The sequence below is a fragment of the Octopus bimaculoides genome, chromosome 25, assembly GCF_046866305.1.
Source record: "Octopus bimaculoides isolate indiv1 chromosome 25, ASM4686630v1, whole genome shotgun sequence".
NCBI classification, from domain to species: Eukaryota; Metazoa; Mollusca; class Cephalopoda; order Octopoda; family Octopodidae; genus Octopus; species Octopus bimaculoides.
In genome coordinates, this window is record NC_142952.1 from 34,774,202 (window position 1) to 34,786,701 (window position 12,500).

Below are 12,500 nucleotides of genomic sequence, written 5' to 3' on the forward strand. Positions count from 1 at the left end.
CACGAATTCTTTGGAATCTTGGCTGACGCTTTCCACAGCAAATTTACTATTGCGTTTATTATATTTGAGATTCCACATGTTGTAATGGTAACTCCTGCTTTTCGCTCATTGGACTGCAGTCATTCTGAGCACCGTTTTGATGGGCTGAAGTCGAAGAAATCGGCTCCCGGTACCTACGTTTTTCGTTTTTCATGTTTGTCTGGTACCTAAGTTCTGAACTTTGGATAGCACACCATATGGCATTTCATACGAAACTCAGCTTAGAGATTCGGATCAAATGTCATGTGGTATTTTATCCAAAACTTCTACGAATATCCCAACACTAGTCTCCAATGTAAACAATAAATCACTGACTACTACACAATTAATATATGGGATAAGCATAAATATGCGCGACATGTTCAAGTATTTTCTAGATGAATATTCATTGTTCATATAATGTGATGCATAAATTATAGCCATAAGGTAGAACATAACTAAAACATTCTCGATTATCGAGAACAACCCCGTTAGAACCATTTCTATGTTTGGTGGCCAATCTAGAAACTCGGAAAATAGAGGCTTAATACAGAATTTTGACCGAAAATTCTTAAGAAGGACTTGTCTACAGAGTAGACTTGTACACTACAATTCAAGGTAACATGTAGCCTGTTTGTGTTCCGATCCAGATCACCCATGATTGGTTAGATCTGTAACAAATGACAATAGTCAAAGAATCTTGTTTATAATTCTGACGTAGTGTATCTAAGATTCCATTATCAAATGTCGCCTTCAGTTTTTTACACCATGGAGTGAGATTTCAAATCGATACGATTGTTATTTTTTGTAGGTCAAGCGACCGTTTTTTTCCTTTTTATATGAATTCAATAACTTTAAAGTTGCAGTATATGAACAGATGTAGGTGGAAGGTGAGATAAAATAATGAGAGAAATTAAAAATGGCAAAAAGTTTTTCAGAGGAATTTAAACGTTAAATTATTGAGTTTGGTGAAACTAGTTACCTTTTTTGTCTTTGGTTACTTCCATTCCTTCTTTTCTCATTAAGTTACTCAATCTGTGAGTGCTGAGCTCAGACAGCGGCAATATGTGGTCCGTAATTAGATGTCGCAATATTAACTGTAATAGATAAATAGGGAAGATGCAACTTAGAGGACATAATAATGATAATAATAATAATAATGATGATTATAAATAAAATAAACATTAAATGACATACAGCAACATAAAAGACAAAAACGGGACGATACAATGTGTTGTACCTCGTGTAAAGAATAAAAAACAAGTAAATTAAACAAGTAAAACTCCCAATAGGAGAGGCGCTTTAAGGTCCTCGTGGAAAAGCCCACAAAAGCCAGGGGTGCTTGATCAACAGGGCAAGAGCCCTTTTATTTCTCACAGATATATACTCCAGCATTCACTCTCTTCCAACAAGCTTACTAGAAGGCAACACTTGGCGGAATTGGCTGAGGACATTGGGTAAAAAATATAATGGAAGAAAGGACAAGGAATTCCAAATCGAATTTACCTTTGATCTTTCGTAAACTGGTTCTTGGAGAATCGACGTAATTTTCTCCAATGAATGGTACTTCAGAGCCATATTGCCAGGAACGAAGAACGTGAACTTTCCCTCATCGTTGAGGAATTGGTCGGAAATGTCTGTGAGAGCATCTGTAACCAGAGTTGAAATTTGACTGCAAAGACAAAGAAAATGAGAGTAACTTTAATTATGCGTATATTTGATATACATACATATGTGCTTATAAATACGTGTGCATTATGTGTTCTGTGTGTGTGTATGTATGTATGTGTGTATATAAATGTAAATATATAGGTACCAAACATATGTATATATGCATGGCTGTCAATGCATTTGCACAAATATATAAGCACACAAATGCATGTATACGAATGTGAATAGATATAGAATCATGTATATTTGTTTAATACTTATTTACATATTTATTCTCATATTGTTCTTTTATATTTGTTCGTGCACAACCGTAGATAATTTCAATTAAAGACCACAAATTATACATTCACAGAACAAAAATATATTCACGCTTAAACATACTCTGGTATGCAATGGGACACAACACACACAAACATTCAAATGCACATACACTCACATACATGCAAACAGCATTAGTATATATGAACACAAACATATATATATATATATATATATATATATATATATATATATATATATATATATATATATATTTATTTATATATATAAATGCGTGTGTGGGGGTATGTAATAATATTCATGTATGTATAAATGCATAAACATACACTATACACACATAAACGCGCACCCACATTTGTATATGTAAGTGCTTGATATATATATATATATATATATATATATATATATATATATATATATATATAGGAAAATGAAAAAAAAGCCAGAATGCTGAACTGGGAGCATAATTTAATAAAGATTTTTTCTAACCGGTTTTCATTGCGATGAAGCAAATTATCAAGAAGAAGGAGAATGAAAATGTTTTTTTACAAAGAAGTACAAAATGAAGAAAATAATATATAAAACAATAATATATAAAAAAAAAAAATATACCCATACATTATATTAACACAACCCCACTATTTACTGACATATATATATATAATGTCTGTGTGTTGTTCTCCTCTAACATTTGTCAAACGCATTGAACTGTGTCTGTATAGATCAGTGATCAATGAAGCTAAGAATAAAAGAAGCTGAACGCTCTAAACAACCTCGTCATCATCATCACCACATCCATCATCGATTTCATCCTCATCACTTATCATTGTTATCTGTATCATCATGACCATCATAATAATCATAAAATATCATCGCCATTATCGTAATAGTAGTAATAATAATAATAATAATAATCCTTGCTACTATAGACACAAGGCCTGAAATCTGGCTGAGGAGGATAGTCAATTACATCGACCCCAGTATTTAACTGGTACTTAATTTATCGACCCCCGAAAGGATGAAAGGTGAAGTCGACCTCGGCGGAATTTGAACTCAAAACGTAGCGACGGGCGAAATACCGCAAAGCATTTCGTCCAGCGTGCTAACAATTCTACCAGCGCGCCGCCTTAATAACAACAACAATAATAATAATAATTTATTCTTTTACTGGCCACAAGGGCTCACATATAATAACTTTAAAAGACATATAACAACATTAAAGACAAAAACAGGACGATAGAATGGGTTTTCGCGTGTACACAATATAAATAAGTTAAAAATTAAACAAATTAAACTCCCAAAAGGGGAAGCGCTTTAAGGTCCTCGTGGAAAAACCCACAAAGCCACGGGTGTCCGAAAAACAGGGCAAGAGCCTGTTGCATGCTCAGAATTGGTCCTTTCACACTGGCCATTCTTCCAACATTAATAATAATGGTTTCAAATTTTGACAGAAGTTCAGCACTTTTTTAAGAGTGAGTAGTCAAGACGATCACATTGATCCCCGTGCCCATTTAAGACCTATTTTAACGACCTCGAAAGGACGGAAGGCAAACTCGACTTCAGCGATATTTGAACTCAGAACGTAGAGAGCCAGACGAAATTCTGCCAAGCATTTTGACCGGTGCAGTAACGGTTCTGCCAGCTTGACTTTAAGAGCAGTGGCTCCCGACTTTTTCACAGTGGCTCCCGACCCTTTTATTTAAAATGTGTTTTAATATGATTATATATATATATATATTGCATTTAATTCACGGACCCCCCGTACTACTTCTGCAGGCAACCAGGGGTGGGAATCACTGATCTTCAGGTTATATAAAAAAAATATTTCTTTTATAATTATGAAGCATCTAGTAATGTCTGTGCACCATACATATACGACCGAACAACCCCCCCCCCCACACACACACAGCTGAACACACGTGAATAACATTTCCCCTCCTCCTCCTCTCTTACACGCTCTCTCCTGTCTCATCAATTCTTATATATGTATGTACGTGTGTATGTGTGTGTATACGCACAGAATGTACGGCTTTATGTATGTATTGAATATAAAAGCATGAGAGAACCTTTTTGATGTTGATCGGTCTATTATTGTTTTATGTAAATTCGATGCAACTATTGGACCATAACAGTAAATTCCATGTCCAAGAGAAGTTCTTTGTATAAAAGAGAAACGGGCAGAAACAGACCTGCTATTAACGAAGGATTTTGATTTTGTGTTTCTATTATATCTACATCCGGTTGAGCATGCGTAGCTTTGGGTCTACACCTATCTAAAATATTTCCCCATGTTTGAGTTAAACACACATATATATGCACACTAACAAATAGCCTTCTCTCAGCCTCTCTCGCCATATCTTACTATATATCCATTCATCTTCGTGCGTGTGTTTGTGTGTATATATATATATATATATATATATATATATACATGCACACATATCCCCCTCTCTGTCCCTCTGTATCTATCTATCTAAACATACACTTATCTCTTTCTCTCTCTCTCTCTCTCATATATATATATATATATATATATATATATATATATAAAAGAGAAATATACACACACATATCCATTCCGCTCTCTGTTTGTATATCTATCTAATCTATCTATCTATCTATCTACACACACACGTCTATATATTTAGACGCGCACACAGTCACACACAGCTATTCTTTTATATAGCTGTCACTACATCTTTACGTAAAGGCGATATGTACATATTGAATTCAGGATATTTATCACATCTCACTCCGTGTTCAGTCATCAATTAACATACTTGAGAAGATCAGATGTCCCCCTCTCCAGATGTCGATATTGGCAGATAAGAGACGTGAGTTAGAATAGAGCATAGAGACGGCCATAAAAACAACCCGCTGACATGTTAACAATTATTTAAGTGCGCCATTGTTGAACTTAGAAAGCAGGACATTTAAAAGATATGACCTGCCCAGGAACAACTACTGTGCATGTGTCGTAGTAGTAGTAGTAGTAGTAGTAGTTTTGCAATTGTATATAACTAAACTTTATATCATCAATGATCAGCTATAACTGTACATGTCCTAACGAATTCATACCCACAAAACCGTACAAGGTAGACGTAGACGCACAGAAACGAAGATATTCGTTTCTCCTTTTATTGCTTTAAATCTTTCCACTCTGTTCATGATATGACATCGCCTTCAAAGGTGTTACTTAATTATATCGATCTCCATACTTAGATTGATAATCATTTCTTGCCATCGATTTTTAGTGGTGATCGATCGGCGAATTTCACCTGTGTTACGGCTCTTTTTTTCTTTCTCGCCCCCATTGTTGGACATGAATACCATACTGTATCTGCATCACTCAGAGAAACTCAGACGTGCAACCCCTCCCCACAACTCCACTCCCTCTTACTCACTCATGTATGTGTGTGTGGAGAGAGAGAGAGAGAGACAGAGAGAGAGAGAATTCATAATAGCCGTGATTAAGGATTCTGCTATGGGAACTACCTTGTGTGAGAGTATATATATATATATATATATATATATATATATATATATATATATATATATATATATACACATATATATATATATATGTGTAATTTTCCGATCTCGTAACTGTGTTAGTCCACAATTAACAAAAACAATAATGATGAGACCAAAAGTCATTATAGACTGATTTTATTCAAGTATTTACGACGTTGCCGATGTTGATTCAGAAAAAGCGAATCTTCACCAATCTTTCCAACTTTATAATATTACGCCAGGGAATTTATACAATAGCTACGGAATTACCCAAATTCTGAAATCTTGTAAAGTTACACAATCAATTGAACTGATAAATCTTAGACCAAATCATTGTTCTCTGTTGAAACTTAATTAATGATCTAATGACCTACAAATTTCTTTCAAGTAAACTTCATTACTTTTCTATTGCTACAATGGCCTTTATTTTAACCTTTTTTTACCGTTTTCAGTTAAACTACTTACATATTCTCATATTCAAAACATATTCTAGATTAGATTACATAACCGTATACATCTATTTATTAATACGTGTAACTGCATCTTTAAAAAACATTCATTTTCCTTTCTACTTTTAGTTTATTTCACTCAAATGTTACTCTACAATTATCCGTATCAATTTTTCCTGTACTCACGAGCATATCGGGCAGTAAGTTGACGCCATTGGTTTCTGTCTGTTGTTGTATTCTCGATCTCCGACCATGTGGTATTGGCCTTTCTCATGACGGTTTCGAATTTTCTACGCCATGCAGTTTTCAATCCCTCCTTTCACACAGTAATGTCATTTGAAAGCCGTTTTAAAATGACGTCGTTCTGGTGGCCGGAATATGTGACCTGTTAGATTTAATCTCCGTTCTGTTAGGATTTGAATAAGTGCTCTTGGCTTTCTATAGAATGTGTTCATTGGTTATGTGGTTTCACCATTTAATTATAGTCTAGCTTATATTCCAACACATTTGCTTTCACATTGTTTCAAATTTGATACGACGTTTCCTTTCGGTTATTTGATTAAATAATACTATTGTTTCATCATTGACAAAAATGTCTGTAAATAACATTCCACATATATACATTACTAGAATGACCTAAATGTGTCGAAAATATTGTAGCTTAAAATATATGTTTTGCTTCGTATATAAAAACAAAGATATTAAGAATCGGAAATATATGACAGATTTCATGTGATAGTCCTAAGAGATAGATAGATAGATAGAGAGAGAGAGAGATTATACGAAAAGGGAACGCTATTGTGTATTAAAAAGGTGCTGTCTTGCAGTGAATTGATATTTTGTAGTTTAAAATTTGAATAATAAAAAATATGATTAAAACTACAATTTGGTGTATTAGGATTTTTAAGAATTTTCTAGACAGAATTTTCTAGACAGCGTAGCCTTTAATAATTACTTTCTTTTAGATGAATTTACAGACACCAAATTAATCGCGCAGCTTCCTTTATAATGGTATTCATAGTAGTTCTGCCAGTCTTTACTTGAAAGAGAATGATATGGTAACATGTACCTGGCTTTTGTTAGCCATTTTAAGTGCTTAGGTAGTCGTGGCTAGATATTCACAATTACTCAGTTCCTCCCCTTTCTTGACGGAGCTAAACATCCAGGATGTGACAGATCGATAAACAGAGTTGTATCAGCACACTGGTTGTGCACGGTTACAGCTGAGTAAACTGCAGCTAGGTATAATGAAGCAGCTTGATCGAGATCACAACACACAGCCCGGTCCGCAAATCGAACCCATGACATTGCAGTCATTAGTTGAATATCCTAACCACTTCGCACTGCATCGTTAGATACGATACCGTTTAAACGTGCACTAAATCGCTCGGCGTAGCAACACACGTTCAGTATTTTGTTAAATTTAAAATATTAATGTTTTATATATTTTTACACCGGTTTACACCCGTTAGCTAGTATAAGCTATTTTGCATACCTTATTTAAACGTGGAATATTTTCTCTATCTCTTTTACTTTTATGTTTTAGAATTTTTAATCCATAATAATGTTGCTTTTTTTAATTATTTAAAGTTTAGCTTTGTTTTCTTCGCTGTATTCATTTTCACACATTTTCCGATAGTTTGCTTTTGTACGGTTTCTTTATGTCGTCTTTCATTAAATAATGCATTTGTTTGTCATCGTACCCTCAAATTGCTTTTACTAATTCCATATATATATATATATATATATATATATATATATATATATATATATATATATATATATATATATATATAATACAAGCGAATATACACATTGTTATACACGCATATACATACAGACTTAACGCAGTCCTTCTGAAGATAATGTTATAATGCGGTTATGCAAATATTTTAAATTAAAATATTAATTGAAATACAAATTTTCAAGAATATCTTAAAAAACATTAACTGTTACCTTAATACTTCTATGAATGTTCACAGCTTTATTTATTTTTTTTCAAATTTATTACCTTCGCAGATTTACATATATAACATTAAAACGACTTTCCCTAGAAATGTTTACACATATTTCTCATTTCTAAACCACACCACCGACCAGCGTTGGTATAAATTTGATTTAATATTTTATGAACCAGATGAAATCTTTCAATAAAATTTTCAATAAAGTTACAACTTTATATAACCATTTATTTTGGTGGATTCCTGGCATTTTGGTCTTTTTTTTTAATTACAATTCATAGCTAAAGTTATTAATCTTGCGCAATAGTGTGTAGAAATGTACAGGAAAAAGTGATCCACATGATATATATATATACATGGTATCTGTGTATGTATATAAAATTTACTCCCACATATATGTGTGTGTGTATATATATGTATATAAAATTTACTCAAAAATGTATAAATGTATATATATATATATATATATGTTTGTGTGTGTGTATACAGTCCTTACAGTGCGATTGGAGATAGAAATTGTCCAGTCCAAATGTATGCAAACACTTCTTGAAAAGATCACTGCTTGACGGAAAACTTGCACTTGTTTCAGTTGCAAAAATCTTTCAATATCGTTTTATTTCAGTAAACTCCATTCAGACGAACACGTGCTTAGATAAAAAAAAAAACCCAAAAAACAAACATTTCGTTTGCTTCAGTGTATATAGAAAAAGTGAAGGGAAAAGAGGCCACGTCTTTTAGTATCTGGATCCGTAAGCTTATTATTAATTGGGTGAAATAACAAATAACAAACGATTCCCTCAGATTAATTGATTTCAAGAATGGGGCCCGGTGTAAATCATAATTAGCTGGGTTACGACTCTGAACTCAAGCTGGGAATATATATTTGAAAGAATATTTAAGGAAAAAAATTTATCCTGTATGGTTATCTACCTATTTATCTATCTATGGATATCTATTTATCCTTATATCTATCTGCCTATGGATATCTATCTATTTATCAATCTATGGATATGTCTGTCTGTCTGTCTGTCTGTCTATCTCTGTATTAAATAGTATATTTTTATTCGGGAAAAAATGTTTTATATATGGTGACAAGTATTCTATATTCTGTTATTATTTGAGGCCATTCTTCTCACTTCTTTGATTCATATAAAGTCATAGCCACAACTACCTGTTGACACATTGTGTACACTCTGAGGGTGAACATCTCGATCAAACGTAGTTGAAATTCCGCTGCTTAGATTAATGAGCCAATGTGTATGTATGTGTGTGTGTGTGTGTGTGTGTGTGTGTGTGTGTGTGCATGCTCTTGTGTGTATGAATATATAAAAGCACGCAAACACATGCATAAATATATATACATACAGGAATATGCATGGACACTTCTACATACATATACATACATAAACACATGGATATATGTACACACATAATATATACACATTTATAAATAAAAATATAAGCGTAGATATGAATATGCACACAACCTGCACTGATGTGGGGTGGCAATAGAACAATGTGCTTGGGAGGAAGTGGGTGAAAAAGGAAACGAAAGTTGCGTGGAAGCTTGCGCTAAACGTTTAATTGAACCAAATAAAAACAACAACAACACTTTAAATGCGGCTAAAGTTGATGAGGAAATCCATATTTTATTGTTAATGTTTATCTTGAACCGGTTGACACCGGAATATTTCATTGAGCGTTACTGCCTGTACTGGGTGACCTTTCAACTTGTAACTGCTTCGACAATATAAATCGTTTAGCGTTTCCTTTACATAATACTACTACTACTACTAATAATAATGAGTATAATATGATTACTATTATTATTATTACTATTACTATAACTGCTACAACTACTGTTCGTTGTAGTAGTATTTGTAGTATTACTAACATTGCATGTGAATGTTTAATCTATGCACGGGTGTATATATATATATATGCACACACATGCATGCATGTATATATATATATATATATATATATATATATATATATATATATATATATATATATATGCGGCTGTGGTAGATGGACGTATCACAGTGATAGCAATAATCAGTAAAGAGAGGACGCTCAAGCATCAATGTTTAAGAAGTGTAGAGATAATGTGTTTATTAACGACTTACAAACATGGCCACATGTTGTGACTCTCGCATCTTCGGGAGAGAGTCGCAACAGACCCCATAAAACAATCTCACATTTGTATGGAATAGCTCTCCTCTCTAATCGTTAACCAATAACGATATATATATCTATATATATATATATATCTATATATATATATATATATATAGCAAAAATTTAGATTCAGGTGAATATGGTGAATAACTTTTAAACCAGACGATAACAAAGGAAATCTACTGCGGGCGGCTTAAGTCAGCTAGAAGAAAAATGACCATCTTTGGTTTCAAGACGATAGGTGTTCTTCCATCAGGATCATGCTCGGCCACCAAAAATCGATATATGTTTCAGAGTTGCCCCTAATCTAAGGACCCACATCGAAAATACATTTACCCGCTGGAGCATAGCTTCATTGCTAAAAGCTGTTTTAAGTACATACACACACACGCGGACCTTGAACTTAATCATAACGATGGGAGCATGGGAATATTCATTTATATATGAATATTACTATGTATGTGTGTTTATATAATATTATATATATATATATATATATATATATATATATATTTACACGCACATACACACAATGCAATGTTTGCAAATACTAAATTGGAGAGTGAGCAGATTTAAACTAAAAACTTTAAGCTCCAAAATGTCAGATCGAATTTACTCTTAGATTACATTCTTAATTTTCTAAGAAAAAAGTCTGTAAGTCAAAATACTCGATTGTGTATGTATGTATGTGTTTGTGCATGCTTTCCTGTTTGTGTGCATATGGCTAAAAACAGAAAAGGAAGAAAAATAGAACCATCATAACCCTCGCAACGAATTCATATGAGACGCCATTTTAGTGATTTCAGCCTGTGTTAAATTCAATTTATGGTTGTAGGTTTTAACATGTCCAATATGATTATGCGTCAACTTAATTTTCATTTAAAAGGAAAAGGAACAAAAAATATATTTTAATATCAGTATTATGACTTTAGTCGTATTTAACTACAGTAATAATAATAATGAGAATTATAATGATAATAATAAGTGATTGCATATGAATAATGACATAGATAATAGTATGTCGATTATATTAAGCAACCATTCTACGTAATGAATGTGTGTGTGACCACGCGTCGCATCTCGTGCTAACATGGCATCACAGGTCGTACAAAAGTTGCTCTGTACCTACGTGTTTGCTAACGTTGCTCATTTACTCATGTGCGACACGGACCCTTTTGCAGGTATCATGCATGGATCCTTAGGGGACCCAGAAAAATGTGTAATTTTTTTTTTTTTTTTTTACGACATAAAGCTTTATGATGAGCTTTATGCGCGAAAGTCTCACCCCTTGGGTTACTTTTGTGACTTTATTACAGTGTAATACACACACACACACACGTACGTAAATATCGAACGATGAAAATGAGAGCTGAATGGATGGAATTTCTTTATTTGTGAATGATGGCTGCCAATGATTTCATGTTGAGCAAAATAGAAAAATATCTTAATATCTTAACAATTTCTGAAGTCGATCACATGGAGGAATGGTGTTCATCTCCATTTTGGATAAAAGCATTATATATATATATATATATGTCATCGGATAAGCTTATGTATTGCTGATCACAATGCGCTTTACATCGTTTTAGCTTTCGAATGATGTCATCGTGTGGTTCGGTGAGCGGGCCAGCATTCCTTTTGATCTGAAGGTTTTCCGTTGCATCATTACACATTTACGGTTGAGTGGACGGGAGCATCGGGAAATAAATTGTTTTACTCGACAACATAACGTGCCATCCTGTCTCGAACTCGAATCGACCATATAGCGATCATGAATGCAACACCCTTAGCCACTTGGCCACTCAATTGCCACATATATCATTAACTGATGTTCTAATTTGGTCTTTTAGGTGAAAAATGCTAAGGAAATTTCTATTGGTCATCGAATTTTAGCAATAATTCTTTGACGCCACTTTTTTTTTTCCTGTTTTAATCAATGCATTGTTTAGCGAATTTGGTCTCGAAGAGAAACTGGGACAATTTCTTTCCCAGACGGAAACAGAAATGGAGAAATATTTGCGGATATAATTTGTGTACTATTTACAAGTTTGAAGTAATATAAACAGATTTAGCAAAGTAATGTTATTTTTTTTTGTGAGTAGAGGTTTTTCCTTGTGTGTAATATACGTGTATGTTTATGCGTTTTTCTCAATATGAATGCGTGTGGTTGCGATTCTGTGTGAATATGTCAATGTAAACGTGTGTGTGTGTGTGTGTGTAAGAAGATTGTGAGTCAGTGATCATGTTTCTAATACAGTATATACACCTGGTGCATGTATGTATATCAAGTTCTAACAAAAAATATGGCTTACCCAAATCTGTTTCTTTCTCACTGTGTTCATCTAAGATATGTAAGTGTGCGTACGCATGTGTGTGTATATATGTGTATATATGTATATGTGTGTATATGTGTGTGTATATATATATA

General features: G+C 33.3%; 1 protein-coding gene across 2 annotated transcripts in view; it reads right to left on the bottom strand.

Annotated features, from left to right (window-relative positions):
• LOC106867589 (periostin) overlaps positions 1–12,500 on the bottom strand; it is a 1,103,508-nt gene that overhangs the window by 20,794 nt on the left and 1,070,214 nt on the right. For both annotated transcript variants that reach the window (XM_089342140.1, XM_089342139.1), the window contains 2 exons: positions 1,525–1,690; positions 1,001–1,115 (listed from right to left, as the gene is read on the bottom strand). In XM_089342140.1, the coding sequence (XP_089198266.1) occupies positions 1,001–1,115; positions 1,525–1,690 (281 nt within the window). The remainder of the gene's footprint in view (positions 1–1,000; positions 1,116–1,524; positions 1,691–12,500) is intronic.